Source organism: Ranitomeya imitator, chromosome 1 (genome assembly GCF_032444005.1).
Source record: "Ranitomeya imitator isolate aRanImi1 chromosome 1, aRanImi1.pri, whole genome shotgun sequence".
NCBI lineage: Eukaryota > Metazoa > Chordata > Amphibia > Anura > Dendrobatidae > Ranitomeya > Ranitomeya imitator.
In genome coordinates, this window is record NC_091282.1 from 890,016,216 (window position 1) to 890,032,555 (window position 16,340).

General features: G+C 45.1%; 1 protein-coding gene across 1 annotated transcript in view; it reads right to left on the minus strand.

Annotated features, from left to right (window-relative positions):
* The window catches only part of DNAH6 (dynein axonemal heavy chain 6), a 621,891-nt gene that overhangs the window by 157,576 nt on the left and 447,975 nt on the right, over positions 1-16,340 (minus strand). The window contains exon 57 of the mRNA XM_069743176.1: positions 13,804-13,871. Within this exon, the coding sequence (XP_069599277.1) occupies positions 13,804-13,871 (68 nt within the window). The remainder of the gene's footprint in view (positions 1-13,803; positions 13,872-16,340) is intronic.

Genomic DNA, 16,340 nt, shown 5'->3' on the forward strand with positions numbered 1-16,340 from the left:
ACAACCCTGTACATTAAACAAATATATATATGCAGTGCCCCAGGGTCCAGGTCGTTGCAGTAACATCATTCTCCACTAGGGGGGGAGTGATGTTACGTTTGGGGCAGTGAAGGAGATCTCTTTGGCAGGTAATACAAAGCATGCAACATGTTCACACTCCAAACCAGAAGGGGGAGCTCTAAGCCTGTTTAAGGTGAACTCCCCTATTAGAACATCCTGATCTGGAGGGAAAGGGTTCAGTTCCTGTCAGGAAGACAGAGGAAGAGGAGATCTGTGGCATAAAGTGCTGCAGCTCCTGGGATGAGACATAGAAAGCAGAACATATTGCAGAGAGTGTGCAGGAAAGCAGAGCACAGGAGAGGAATACCAGAGAGAGATCAGCCAGGAGTAGGCTGCTTCCTTCTGAGGTGCAGAAATTCAGTAGCCAGAATACCGAGGGGGTAAGGATCTCTACGCTTTACTTCAGAGACTGGCAGGACAGCTAATTGCAAGTTACCTGTCCGCACCTACACCCAGGAGGCACGGCGGCACCCCTCAGAGGCTGGGGCATGCTAGAGTCCCTATAAACCGCCTCAAGCCACCAGTCATAAGGATTTGTCCTATTCTATCTGGGGGACAGAGAGAGAGACATAACATCTACAACAGTTGTGAGGACTGTTGTGAATTCTGTGGCAGAGTTCACTCCTGTGGTCACAAGTGGTACTTCGGCTGATTCTCTCTGGGATCGTCCGTTTGTGGAGGAAAGTGGTACTGCAGCTTCTGAGTTTCCTCCCTCAGGTGATCTGGTGAGCTCGTTAGCTTCTTCTCTACTTAACTCCACCTGATGCTTTGATCTATGCTTCCTGTCAATGTTTCAGTGTGGGACTTGTTTTTTCCCTGGATCATTCCTGTGGCCTGCTGCTCTGCAAAGCTAAGTTTTGCTTATGTTATTTTGTTGCTATTTTTCTGTCCAGCTTGCTTTATTGGTTTTTCTCGCCTGCTGGAAGCTCTGAGACGCAGAGGGACCACCTCCGTACCGTTAGTCGGTGCGGAGGGTCTTTTTGTCCCCTCTGCGTGGTTTTTTATAGGTTTTTGTGCTGACCGCAAAGTTATCGTCCCTATCCTCGTTCTGTTCAGCTAGTCGGGCCTCACTTTGCTAAATCTGTTTCATCCCTATGTTTGTGTTTTCATCTTACTCACAGTCATTATATGTGGGGGGCCGCCTTTTCCTTTGGGGAATTTCTCTGAGGCAAGGTAGGCTTATTTTTCTATCTTCAGGATTAGCTAGTTTCTCAGGCTGTGACGAGGCGCCTAGGTTCTGGTCAGGAGCGCTCCACGGCTACCTTTAGTGTGGTTTGATAGGCTTAGGGATTGCGGTCTGCAGAGTTCCCACGTCTCAGAGCTCGTTCTATTATTTTGGGTTATTGTCAGTTCACTGTATGTGCTCTGACCTCCATGTCCATTGTGATTCTGAATTGCCTTTCATAACAGTACAGGAAGCCAAAAGTGCTAATGATTCTCAATAGAGGAAAGAAAGAAGTTCTGAGACCATTTTTTTTTCTTTGCACTGTGTTTTGTCTTTTTTTTCCCCTAGACATTTGGGTGGTTCAGGACACAGGTGTAGCAATGGACATTAAAGGTCTGTCTTCATGTGTGGATCAGCTCATGGCAAGAGTTCAAAATATTCAAGATTTTGTGGTCCAGAATTCTTTGCTTGAACCGAGAATTCCTATTCCAGATTTGTTTTTTGGAGATAGAACTAAATTTCTGAGTTTCAAAAATAATTGTAAACTATTTCTGGCTTTGAAACCTCGCTCTTCTGGTGACCCAATTCAACAGGTTAGGATCGTCATTTCTTTTTTGCGCGGCGACCCTCAGGACTGGGCGTTTTCTCTTGCGTCAGGAGATCCTGCATTGAGTAATATCGATGCGTTTTTCCTGGCGCTTGGGTTGCTGTACGATGAGCCTAATTCAGTGGATCAGGCAGAAAAAAAATTTGCTGGCTCTTTGTCAGGCTCAGGATGAGATAGAGGTATATTGTCAGAAATTTAGAAAGTGGTCAGTGCTCACTCAATAGAATGAATCTGCGCTGGCAGCAATATTCAGAAAGGGTCTCTCTGAAGCCCTTAAGGATGTCATGGTGGGATTTCCTATGCCTGCTGGTTTGAATGAGTCTATGTCTTTGGCCATTCAGATCGGTCGACGCTTGCGTGAGCGTAAACCTGTGCACCATTTGGCGGTATTACCTGAGCTTAAACCTGAGCCTATGCAGTGTGATAGGACCTTGACCAGAGTTGAACGGCAAGAACATAGACGTCTGAATGGTCTGTGTTTCTACTGTGGTGATTCCACTCATGCTATCTCTGATTGTCCTAAGCGCACTAAGCGGTTCGCTAGGTCTGCCACCATTGGTACTGTACAGTCAAAATTTCTTCTGTCCGTTACCTTGATCTGCTCTTTGTCATCATATTCTGTCATGGCATTTGTGGATTCAGGCGCTGCCCTGAATTTGATGGACTTGGAATATGCTAAGCGTTGTGGGTTTTTCTTGGAGCCCTTGCAGTGTCCTATTCCATTGAGAGGAATTGATGCTACGCCTTTGGCCAAGAATAAGCCTCAATACTGGACCCAGCTGACCATGTGCATGGCTCCTGCACATCAGGAGGTTATTCGCTTTCTGGTGTTGCATAATCTGCATGATGTGGTCGTGTTGGGGTTGCCATGGCTACAAGCCCATAATCCAGTATTAGATTGGAAATCCATGTCGGTGTCCAGCTGGGGTTGTCAGGGGGTACATGGTGATGTTCCATTTCTGTCAATTTCGTCATCCACTCCTTCTGAGGTCCCAGAGTTCTTGTCTGATTACCGGGATGTACAGGTCCTTCTCAAAAAATTAGCATATAGTGTTAAATTTCATTATTTGCCATAATGTAATGATTACAATTAAACTTTCATATATTATAGATTCATTATCCACCAACTGAAATTTGTCAGGTCTTTTATTGTTTTAATACTGATGATTTTGGCATACAACTCCTGATAACCCAAAAAACCTGTCTCAATAAATTAGCATATTTCACCCATCCAATCAAATAAAAGTGTTTTTTAATAACAAACAAAAAAACTAACAAATAATAATGTTCAGTTATGCACTCAATACTTGGTCGGGAATCCTTTGGCAGAAATGACTGCTTCAATGCGGCGTGGCATGGAGGCAATCAGCCTGTGACACTGCTGAGATGTTATGGAGGCCCAGGATGCTTCAATAGCGGCCTTAAGCTCATCCAGAGTGTTGGGTCTTGCGTCTCTCAACTTTCTCTTCACAATATCCCACAGATTCTCTATGGGGTTCAGGTCAGGAGAGTTGGCAGGCCAATTGAGCACAGTAATACCATGGTCAGTAAACCATTTACCAGTGGTTTTGGCACTGTGAGCAGGTGCCAGGTCGTGCTGAAAAATGAAATCTTCATCTCCATAAAGCATTTCAGCCGATGGAAGCATGAAGTGCTCCAAAATCTCCTGATAGCTAGCTGCATTGACCCTGCCCTTGATGAAACACAGTGGACCAACACCAGCAGCTGACATGGCACCCCACACCATCACTGACTGTGGGTACTTGACACTGGACTTCAGGCATTTTGGCATTTCCTTCTCCCCAGTCTTCCTCCAGACTCTGGCACCTTGATTTCCGAATGACATGCAAAATTTGCTTTCATCAGAAAAAAGTACTTGGGACCACAGAGCAACAGTCCAGTGCTGCTTCTCTGTAGCTCAAAAGTGGCCTTACCTGGGGAATGCGGCACCTGTAGCCCATTTCCTGCACACGCCTGTGCACGGTGGCTCTGGATGTTTCCACACCAGACTCAGTCCACTGCTTCCTCAGGTTCCCCAAGGTCTGGAATCGGTCCTTCTCCACAATCTTCCTCAGGGTCCGGTCTCCTCTTCTCGTTGTACAGCGTTTTCTGCCACATTGTTTCCTTCCAACAGACTTACCATTGAGGTGCCTTGATACAGCACTCTGGGAACAGCCTATTTGTTGAGAAATTTTGTTTCTGGGTCTTACCCTCTTGCTTGAGGGTGTCAATGACGGCCTTCTTGACATCTGTCAGGTCGCTAGTCTTACCCATGATGGGGGTTTTGAGTAATGAACCAGGCAGGGAGTTTATAAAAGCCTCTGGTATCTTTTGCATGTGTTTAGAGTTAATTAGTTGATTCAGAAGACTAGGGTAATAGGTCGTTTAGAGAACCTTTTCTTGATATGCTAATTTATTGAGACAGGTTTTTTGGGTTATCAGGAGTTGTATGCCAAAATCATCAGTATTAACCCCTCTGTGACCTTAGACGTACTATCCCGTCGAGGTGCCCTGGGCTTATCTGACCCTGGACGGGATAGTACGTCATAGCCGATCGGCCGCGCTCACGGGGGGAGCGCGGCCGATCGCGGCCGGGTGTCAGCTGCTTATCGCAGCTGACATCCGGCACTATGTGCCAGGAGCGGTCACGGACCGCCCCCGGCACATTAACCCCTGGCACACCGCGATCAAAGATGATCGCGATGTGCCGGCGGTGCAGGGAAGCACCGCGCAGGGAGGGGGCTCCCTGCGGGCTTCCCTGAGACCCCCGGAGCAACGCGATGTGATCGCGTTGCTGCGAGGGTCTCACCTCCCTCCCTGCTCCCTCCAGCCCCGGATCCAAGATGGCCGCGGATCCGGGTCCTGCAGGGAGGGAGGTGGCTTCACAGAGCCTGCTCAGAGCAGGCACTGTGAAGCCTGCAGCGCTGCATGTCAGATCAGTGATCTGACAGAGTGCTGTGCAAACTGTCAGATCACTGATCTGTGATGTCCCCCCCTGGGACAAAGTAAAAAAAAAATTTTCCAAATGTGTAAAAAAAATAAAAAAAAATATTCCAAAATAATGAAAAAAAAAAAAATATTATTCCCATAAATACATTTCTTCATCTAAATAAAAAAAAAACCAATAAAAGTACACATATTTAGTATCGCCGCGTCCGTAACGACCCGACCTATAAAACTGTCCCACTAGTTAACCCCTTCAGTAAACACCGTAAGAAAAAAAAAAAAAAAAACGAGGCAAAAAACAACGCTTTATTATCATACCGCCGAACAAAAAGTGGAATAACACGCGATCAAAAGGACAGATATAAATAACCATGGTACCGCTGAAAGCGTCATATTGTCCCGCAAAAAAAGAGCCGCCATACAGCATCATCAGCAAAAAAATAAAAAAGTTATAGTCCTGAGAATAAAGCGATGCAAAAATAATTATTTTTTCTGTAAAATATTTTATCATATAAAAGCACCAAACCATAAAAAAATGATATAAATGAGGTATCGCTGTAATCGTACTGACGCGAAGAATAAAACTGATTTATCAATTTTACCAAACGCGGAACGGTATAAACGCCTCCCCCAATAGAAATTCATGAATAGCTGGCTTTTGGTCATTCTTCCTCACAAAAATCGGAATAAAAAGCGATAAAAAAATGTCACGTGCCCAAAAATGTTTTCAATAAAAACATCAACTCGTCCCGCAAAAAACAAGACCTCACATGACTCTGTGGACCAAAATATGGAAAAATTATAGCTCTCAAAATGTGGTATTGCAAAAAATATTTTTTGCAATAAAAAGGGTCTTTCAGTGTGTGACGGCTGCCAATCATAAAAATCCGCTAAAAAACTCGCTATAAAAGTAAATCAAACCCCCCTTCATCACCCCCTTAGTTAGGGAAAAATAAAAAAAAATGTATTTATTTCCATTTTCCCATTAGGGCTAGGGTTAGGGCTAGGGTTAGGGCTAGGGCTAGGGTTAGGGCTAGGGTTAGGGCTAGGGTTAGGGTTAGGGCTAGGGTTAGGGCTAGGGTTAGGGCTAGGGCTAGGGTTAGGGTTAGGGCTAGGGTTAGGGCTAGGGTTAGGGCTAGGGTTAGGGCTAGGGTTAGGGCTAGGGTTAGGGTTAGGGTTGGGGCTACAGTTAGGGTTGGGGCTAAAGTTAGGGTTTAGATTACATTTACAGTTGGGAATAGGGTTGGGATTAGGGTTAGGGGTGTGTCAGGGTTAGAGGTGTGGTTAGGGTTACCGTTGGAATTAGGGTTAGGGGTGTGTTTAGATTAGGGTTTCAGTTATAATTGGGGGGTTTCCACTGTTTCGGCACATCAGGGGCTCTCCAAACACGACATGGCGTCCGATCTCAATTCCAACCAATTCTGCGTTGAAAAAGTAAAACAGTGCTCCTTCCCTTCCGAGCTCTCCTGTGTGCCCAAACAGGGGTTTACCCCAACATATGGGGTATCAGCGTACTCAGGACAAATTGGACAACAACTTTTGTGGACCAATTTCTCCTGTTACCCTTGGGAAAATACAAAACTGGGGGCTAAAAAATAATTTTTGTGGGAAAACAAAAAGATTTTTTATTTTCACGGCTCTGCGTTATAAACTGTAGTGAAACACTTGGGGGTTCAAAGTTCTCACAACACATCTAGATAAGTTCATTGAGGGGTCTAGTTTCCAATATGGGGTCACTTGTGGGGGGTTTCTACTGTTTAGGTACATTAGGGGCTCTGCAAACGCAATGTGACGCCTGCAGACCAATCCATCTAAGTCTGCATTCCAAATGATGCTCCTTCCCTTCCGAGCCCTCCCATGCGCCCAAACGGTGGTTCCCCCCCACATATCGGGTATCAGCGTACTCAGGACAAATTGGACAACAACATTTAGGGTCCAATTTCTCCTGCTAACCTTGGAAAAATACAAAACTGGGGGCTAAAATATAATTTTTGTGGAAAAAAAAATATTTTTTATTTGCATGGCTCTGCGTTATAAACTGTAGTGAAATACTTGGGGGTTCAAAGCTCTCACAACACATCAAGATGAGTTCCTTAGGGGGTCTACTTTCCAAAATGGTGTCACTTGTGGGGGGTTTCTACTGTTTAGGTACATTAGGGGCTCTGCAAACGCAATGTGATGCCTGCAGACCATTCCATCTAAGTCTGCATTCCAAATGGCGCTCCTTCCCTTCCGAACCCTCCCATGCGCCCAAACGGTGGTTCCCCCCCACATATGGGGTATCAGCGTACTCAGGACAAATTGGACAACAACATTTAGGGTCCAATTTCTCCTGCTAACCTTGGAAAAATACAAAACTGGGGGCTAAAATATAATTTTTGTGGAAAAAAGAATATTTTTTATTTGCATGGCTCTGCGTTATAAACTGTAGTGAAATACTTGGGGGTTCAAAGCTCTCACAACACATCAAGATGAGTTCCTTAGGGGGTCTACTTTCCAAAATGGTGTCACTTGTGGGGGGTTTCTACTGTTTAGGTACATTAGGGGCTCTGCAAACGCAATGTGACGCCTGCAGACCATTCCATCTAAGTCTGCATTCCAAATGGCGCTCCTTCCCTTCCGAACCCTCCCATGCGCCCAAACGGTGGTTCCCCCCCACATATGGGGTATCAGCGTACTCAGGACAAATTGGACAACAACTTTTGGGGTCCAATTTCTCCTGTTACCCTAGGGAAAATACAAAACTGGGGGCTAAAAAATAATTTTTGTGGGAAAAAAATTTTGTTTTATTTTTATGGCTCTGCATTATAAACTTCTGTGAAGCCCTTGGTGGGTCAAAGTGCTCACCACACATCCAGATAAGTTCCTTAGGGGGTCTACTTTCCAAAATGGTGTCACTTGTGGGGGGTTTCAATGTTTAGGCACATCAGTGGCTCTCCAAACGCAACATGGCGTCCCATCTCAATTCCTGTCAATTTTGCATTGAAAAGTCAAACGGCGCTCCTTCCCTTCCGAGCTCTCCCATGCGCCCAAACAGTGGTTTACTGCCACATATGGGGTATCAGCGTACTCGGGACAAATTGGACAACAACTTTTGAGGTCCAATTTCTTCTCTTACCCTTGGAAAAATAAAAAATTGGGGGCAAAAATATAATTTTTGTGAAAAAATATGATTTTTTATTTTTACGGTTCTGCATTATAAACTTCTGTGAAGCACTTGGTGGGTCAAAGTGCTCACCACACCTCTAGATAAGTTCCTTAGGGGGTCTACTTTCCAAAATGGTGTCACTTGTGGGGGGTTTCAATGTTTAGGCACATCAGTGGCTCTCCAAACGCAACATGGCGTCCCATCTCAATTTCTGTCAATTTTGCATTGAAAAGTCAAACGGCGCTCCTTCCCTTCCGAGCTCTCCCATGCGCCCAAACAGTGGTTTACTGCCACATATGGGGTATCAGCGTACTCGGGACAAATTGGACAACAACTTTTGAGGTCCAATTTCTTCTCTTACCCTTGGAAAAATAAAAAATTGGGGGCAAAAATATAATTTTTGTGAAAAAATATGATTTTTTATTTTTACGGTTCTGCATTATAAACTTCTGTGAAGCACTTGGTGGGTCAAAGTGCTCACCACACCTCTAGATAAGTTCCTTAGGGGGTCTACTTTCCAAAATGGTGTCACTTGTGGGGGGTTTCAATGTTTAGGCACATCAGTGGCTCTTCAAACGCAACATGGCGTCCCATCTCAATTCCTGTCAATTTTGCATTGAAAAGTCAAATAGCGCTCCTTCCCTTCCGAGCTCTCCCATGCGCCCAAACAGTGGTTTACTGCCACATATGGGGTATCAGCGTACTCAGGACAAATTGGACAACAACTTTTTGGGTCCAATTTCTCCTGTTACCCTTGGTAAAATAAAACAAATTGGAGCTGAAGTAAATTTTTTGTGTAAAAAAGTTAAATGTTCATTTTTATTTAAACATTCCAAAAATTCCTATTAAACACCTGAAGGGTTAATAAACTTCTTGAATGTGGTTTTGAGCACCTTGAGGGGTGCAGTTTTTAGAATGGTGTCACACTTGGGCATTTTCTATCATATAGACCCCTCAAAATGACTTCAAATGAGACGTGGTCCCTAAAAAAAAATGGTGTTGTAAAAATGAGAAATTGCTGGTCAACTTTTAACCCTTATAACTCCCTAACAAAAAAAAAAATTGGTTCCAAAATTATGCTGATGTAAAGGAGACATGTGGGAAATGTTACTTATTAAGTATTTTGTGTGACATATCTCTGTGATTTAATTGCATAAAAATTCAAAGTTTGAAAATTGCGAAATTTTCAAAATTTTTGCCAAATTTCCGTTTTTTTCACAAATAAACGCAGGTACTATCAAAGAAATTTTACCACTATCATGAAGTACAATATGTCACGAGAAAACAATGTCAGAATCACCAGGATCCGTTGAAGCGTTTCGGAGTTATAACCTCATAAAGGGACAGTGGTCAGAATTGTAAAAATTGGCCTGGTCATTAACGTGCAAACCACCCTTGGGGGTAAAGGGGTTAAAACAATAAAAGACCTGACAAATTTCAGTTGGTGGATAATGAATCTATAATATATGAAAGTTTAATTATAATCATTACATTATGGTAAATAATGAAATTTAACACTATATGCTAATTTTTTGAGAAGGACCTGTATTTGATGAGCCCAAGTCCAATACCCTACCTCCGCATAGGGATTGTGATTGTGCTATCAATTTGATTCCTGGTAGTAAATTCTCAAAAGGTCGATTGTTTAATTTGTCTGTGCCTGAGCACACCGCTATGCGCAGTTATGTGAAGGAATCCCTGGAGAAGGGGCATATTCGCCCGTCATCGTCGCCATTAGGAGCAGGGTTCTTTTTTGTAGCCAAGAAGGATGGTTCGCTGAGACCTTGTATAGATTACCGCCTTCTTAATAAGATCACGGGTAAATTTCAGTACCCCTTGCCATTGTTATCTGATCTGTTTGCTCGGATTAAGGGGGCTAGTTGGTTCACAAAGATAGATCTTCGTGGTGCGTATAATCTGGTGCGAATTAAGCAAGGTGATGAATGGAAAACTGCATTTAATACGCCCGAGGGTCATTTTGAGTATCTCGTGATGCCGTTCGGACTTGCCAATGCTCCATCAGTGTTTCAGTCCTTTATGCATGACATCTTCCGAGAGTACCTGGATAAATTCCTGATTGTGTACTTGGATGACATTTTGATCTTCTCGGATGATTGGGAGTCTCATGTGAAGCAGGTCAGAACGGTTTTTCAGGTCCTGCGTGCTAATTCTTTGTTTGTGAAGGGATCAAAGTGTCTCTTTGGTGTGCAGAAGGTTTCATTTTTGGGGTTCATCTTTTCCCCTTCTACTATCGAGATGGATCCTGTTAAGGTCCAAGCCATCCATGATTGGACTCAGCCGACATCTCTGAAAAGTCTGCAAAAGTTCCTGGGCTTTGCTAATTTTTATCGTCGCTTCATCTGCAATTTTTCTAGTATTGCTAAACCATTGACCGATTTGACCAAGAAGGGTGCTGATGTGGTCAATTGGTCTTCTGCTGCTGTGGAAGCTTTTCAAGAGTTGAAGCGTCGTTTTTCTTCTGCCCCTGTGTTGTGTCAACCAGATGTTTCTCTTCCGTTCCAGGTCGAGGTTGATGCTTCTGAGATTGGAGCAGGGGCTGTTTTGTCGCAGAGAGGTTCTGGTTGCTCAGTGATGAAACCATGCGCTTTCTTTTCCAGGAAGTTTTCGCCTGCTGAGCGTAATTATGATGTGGGCAACCGAGAGTTGCTGGCCATGAAGTGGGCATTCGAGGAGTGGCGTCATTGGCTTGAAGGAGCTAAGCATCGCGTGGTGGTATTGACTGATCATAAGAACTTGACTTATCTCGAGTCTGCCAAGCGCTTGAATCCTAGACAAGCTCGTTGGTCGTTGTTTTTTGCCCGTTTTGACTTTGTGATTTCGTACCTTCCGGGCTCTAAAAATGTGAAGGCGGATGCTCTGTCTAGGAGTTTTGTACCCGACTCTCCGGGTTTATCTGAGCCGGCGGGTATCCTCAAGGAAGGAGTAATTGTGTCTGCCATCTCCCCTGATTTGCGGCGGGTGCTGCAAAAATTTCAGGCTAATAGGTGGACGAACAGAGTTATCTCTGAACTTCATTGTTCGGTGTTGGCTGGTCATCCTGGAATCTTTGGTACCAGAGAGTTAGTGGCTAGATCCTTTTGGTGGCCCTCTCTGTCGCGGGATGTGCGTGCTTTTGTGCAGTCCTGTGGGATTTGTGCTTGGGCTAAGCCCTGCTGTTCTCGTGCCAGTGGGTTGCTTTTGCCTTTGCCGGTCCCGAAGAGGCCTTGGACACATATCTCTATGGATTTTATTTCTGACCTTCCCGTTTCTCAAAAGATGTCAGTCATTTGGGTGGTCTGTGATCGCTTTTCTAAGATGGTCCATCTGGTACCCTTGTCTAAATTGCCTTCCTCCTCTGATTTGGTGCCTTTGTTCTTCCAGCATGTGGTTCGTTTGCATGGCATTCCAGAGAATATTGTTTCTGACAGAGGTTCCCAGTTTGTTTCGAGGTTTTGGCGAGCCTTTTGTGGTAGGATGGGCATTGACTTGTCTTTTTCCTTGGCTTTCCATCCTCAGACTAATGGCCAGACCGAGCGAACCAATCAGACCTTGGAAACATATCTGAGGTGCTTTGTTTCTGCTGATCAGGATGACTGGGTGTCCTTTTTGCCTTTGGCTGAGTTCGCCCTTAATAATCGGGCCAGCTCGGCTACCTTGGTTTCACCGTTTTTCTGCAATTCTGGGTTCCATCCTCGTTTCTCTTCTGGACAGTCTTCGGACTGTCCTGGTGTGGATACTGTGGTGGACAGGTTGCAACAGATTTGGACTCAGGTAGTGGACAATTTGATCTTGTCCCAGGAGAAGGCTCAACTTTTCGCTAATCGCAGACGCCGTGTGGGTCCCCGACTTCGTGTTGGGGATCTGGTTTGGTTATCTTCTCGTCATATTCCTATGAAGGTTTCCTCTCCTAAGTTTAAACCTCGTTTTATTGGTCCGTATAGGATTTCTGAGGTTCTTAATCCTGTGTCTTTTCGTCTGACCCTTCCAGATTCTTTTTCCATACATAACGCATTCCATAGGTCATTGTTGCGGAGATACGTGGCACCTATGGTTCCATCTGTTGAGCCTCCTGCCCCGGTTTTGGTGGAGGGGGAATTGGAGTATATTGTGGAGAAGATTTTGGATTCTCGTGTTTCAAGACGGAAATTCCAGTATCTGGTTAAATGGAAGGGTTATGCTCAGGAGGATAATTCCTGGGTTTTTGCCTCTGATGTCCATGCTCCCGATCTTGTTCGTGCCTTTCATGTGGCTCATCCTGGTCGGCCTGGGGGCTCTGGTGAGGGTTCGGTGACCCCTCCTCAAGGGGGGGGTACTGTTGTGAATTCTGTGGCAGAGTTCACTCCTGTGGTCACAAGTGGTACTTCGGCTGATTCTCTCTGGGATCTTCCGTTTGTGGAGGAAAGTGGTACTGCAGCTTCTGAGTTTCCTCCCTCAGGTGATCTGGTGAGCTCGTTAGCTTCTTCTCTACTTAACTCCACCTGATGCTTTGATCTATGCTTCCTGTCAATGTTTCAGTGTGGGACTTGTTTTTTCCCTGGATCATTCCTGTGGCCTGCTGCTCTGCAAAGCTAAGTTTTGCTTATGTTATTTTGTTGCTATTTTTCTGTCCAGCTTGCTTTATTGGTTTTTCTCGCCTGCTGGAAGCTCTGAGACGCAGAGGGACCACCTCCGTACCGTTAGTCGGTGCGGAGGGTCTTTTTGTCCCCTCTGCGTGGTTTTTTATAGGTTTTTGTGCTGACCGCAAAGTTATCTTCCCTATCCTCGTTCTGTTCAGCTAGTCGGGCCTCACTTTGCTAAATCTGTTTCATCCCTATGTTTGTGTTTTCATCTTACTCACAGTCATTATATGTGGGGGGCTGCCTTTTCCTTTGGGGAATTTCTCTGAGGCAAGGTAGGCTTATTTTTCTATCTTCAGGATTAGCTAGTTTCTCAGGCTGTGACGAGGCGCCTAGGTTCTGGTCAGGAGCGCTCCACGGCTACCTTTAGTGTGGTTTGATAGGCTTAGGGATTGCGGTCTGCAGAGTTCCCACGTCTCAGAGCTCGTTCTATTATTTTGGGTTATTGTCAGTTCACTGTATGTGCTCTGACCTCCATGTCCATTGTGATTCTGAATTGCCTTTCATAACAGAGGACCTTATGAGAAGCTTAGCAGTAAGAGACTACAACACTGCAGTGCAAAGGAAGGCTACTGATTTCCACCTGGATAAGGGGACTCTGGATTTGCCTCCAAACCGGCCGGACTCTGCCTGCCCTGTGATCTGGTGCTCTGGACTGTGGACGCTGAAGCCTTCAGTAAAGGTAAAGAAACTGCAACCTTGTGTCCTCGTTCTTTACTGCGCCTCTCACCATCCACCATCTACACACTGGGAAGCCCTGGGGACACACTTCACTTGTGGGAAGGTATACCATCTAGCTGCCATAACATCACCCCAGCAGACCCCTTAAAGCAGCATCGGTCACTCTGACCGAATACCACAGGTGGCGTCACGAACATATCCCTTCAAAGACCTTCCCCTTTTACAACGGACCTCCAGAGGGCCACGGACCGGGTCAGCCACCGTGACATCCCCGAGAACCGGATCCTTCGGACCGAGTACCCCTAGCCCTTGGGGGCGCCCTATATATATATATATATATATATATATATATATATATATATTATACACACTATATATATATATATATATATATATATATATATAATTTCTGGACAAGTTTTTAAAAAATATTATCATTTACTATAATTTCCAGGGAACTTTCAATATCACTTTGTACACAGCTACACAGCGTTTTGTCTTTTTTTAGCAAACATATTGGATTTCTAAAGATAAACTGCCCTTGTTCTTTACATTGAGAGCATAAATAGACAAATCTAACCTGAGCAGTTGATCCTCCAGGCCAGATCTGGTCACAGTAAAATTAATTATCGTAACTTTGATGCACACCTAGACAACAAAGACAGATAAGAGAAGGCAAACAACAAATATGGTACAGTAGTCAGAAACCAATCTTTTGTGCATTTAACATCTTTTAAAGGGGATATTCTCAGAGGTACGTGATAGATGTCTGAAAGATGAAGTTCTACTGCTGGGATCCCCACAAATCACTAGAATGGTGGTAATGAGCCCTCTCACTGCATGACCACATTGAGAAGTAGCACAATCAATGGAAATAACCGAGATAGTAGAGTACAGTGCTAGGTTGCTTTGATCAGTTTCTCTGCAAAGAATAGGAATGGACATTTGAGCTTTAGTTGAAGTGATCATGGGGATCCCAGCTTGGGGTTGTGTTAAAGGGGTGGTCTGAAACTTAAATGTATTTTTAATCCTGTATGTTTGTCTATTAAATTCCATAATATAATCTATTTTATCATATTCTTTAATGAAAAAGTCCCTACCATTCATTCACTATGCTATCAAACTGTTTTATTTTTACTTTTTACTTTCTGTGAGATGAAACTTTGTTTGAGAATCTCAGTGCATGCTTGGACACTCAAATGAGTTGCCATCAGGGGGCAAAGTCTTTGGTCACTGCCGCAGTATCTGCCCCCACCCTAAAATCAGCTACGTCCATTTCAGGAGCTGGGCTAGTCTCTGCGCTACTGAGCATGTGTCACCTCCCGACTGACCGCTCCCAATACCTGCCTGCCTGCCTGCCCGCCTGCCTACCACCCACCCTCCTTGAAGACGATACTCACCCTGCTCCAGCGATGCCTAGTCTCAGCGTCTGTAGTGTTCTGAGTGAGCGGTCACATGGTACTGCTCATTAAGGTCATGACCTTAATGAGCAGTACCACATGACCGCTCACTCAGGAAGAAGGTGCTGCGCTGGGAGTGGGGACAGAGCCAGAGAGATGTCGGCGTGGCCGCGCGGTGTGGGACGGACAGGTGAGTATGAGGGACATGGGACGGGGGGATGAAGGAGGACGGTAAGCCAAGCCATGCAAGATGGGAGCAGGAGCGGGAGCGGTAGGGTTGAGAGATGAGCCATGTATATGAGGGAGAATATGAACCATGCATACAAGAGGTGGGGGGGAATTATGAGCCATGCATACAGGAGGAGAGGGAATATGAGCCATACATACAGGGGGGAATTATGAGCCATGCATACAGGAGGGGGGATATGAGCCATGCATGCAGGGGGGGATTATGAGCCATGCATACAGGAGGGGGGGATATGAGCCATCATAGAGGAGGGGGGAAATTATGAGCCATGCATACAGGAGGGGGGATATGAGCCATGCATACAGGGGGGGAATTATGAGCCATGCATACAGGAGGGGGTGGTGGTGGAATATGAGCCATGCATACAGGAGGGGGTAGTGGTGAAATATGAGCCATGCATACAGGAGGGGTGGTGGTGGATTATGAGCCATGCATACAGGAGGGGGGGATTATGAGCCATACATATAGGAGGTGGGGAGGAATTTTGAGCCATGCATACAGGGGGGGATTATGAGCCATGCATACAGGAGGGGGGGATATGAGCCATCATACAGGAAGGGGGGAATATGAGCCATGCATACAGGAGGGGGGAATATGAGCCATGCATACAGGAGGAGGGGGGGATATGAGCCATGCATATGGGATGGGAGGGAGATGATCCATGCATACAAGATGGGAGGGGGCATTATACAGTATTGAGAATCACGTGGGGTCATTATACAGTATGGAGCATCATGTGGGGTCATTATACAGTATGGAACATCATGTGGGGCCATTATACAGTATTGAGCATCATTTGTGGCCATTATACAGTATAGAGCATCATGTGTGGCTATTATACAGTATTGGGCATCATGTGGGGCCATTATACAGTATTGAGCATCATTTGTGGCCATTATACAGTATAGAGCATCATGTGTGGCTATTATACAGTATTGGGCATCATGTGTGGCCATTATACAGTATGGAGCATCATGTGTGGCCATTATACAGTATTGAACATCATGTGTGGCCATTATACAGTATGGAGCATCATGTGTGGCCATTATACAGTATGGAGTATCATGTGTGGCCATTATACAGTATAGAGCATCATGTGTGGCCATTACACAGTATGGAGCATCATGTGTTGCCATTATACAGTATGCAGCACTGTGTGGCCATATTTGTTTTTGTTTATAATTATTGTATATGAAACAGTGTGATCAGCAGTGCAAAATGGGTGTGGTTGAGACGTGGATATGGGTGTGACTAGTTATGAAATGGGTGTAGTCAGAGGCGTGGCCTAAAATTTGCTGCGGCGCAAAAGTTGGGAGGTATGGTACCACATTTGCCAGATCACGGCAAGTGCCACAAATCCCATGGGGAATGAATGAGGCCGAACGCAGTGTTGCCGTAAGTGATCCGTTACACGACAGATGCAGAAAAACTGCCCGATCTGCTGCAAATGGCTACTTTCACATCAGTGAT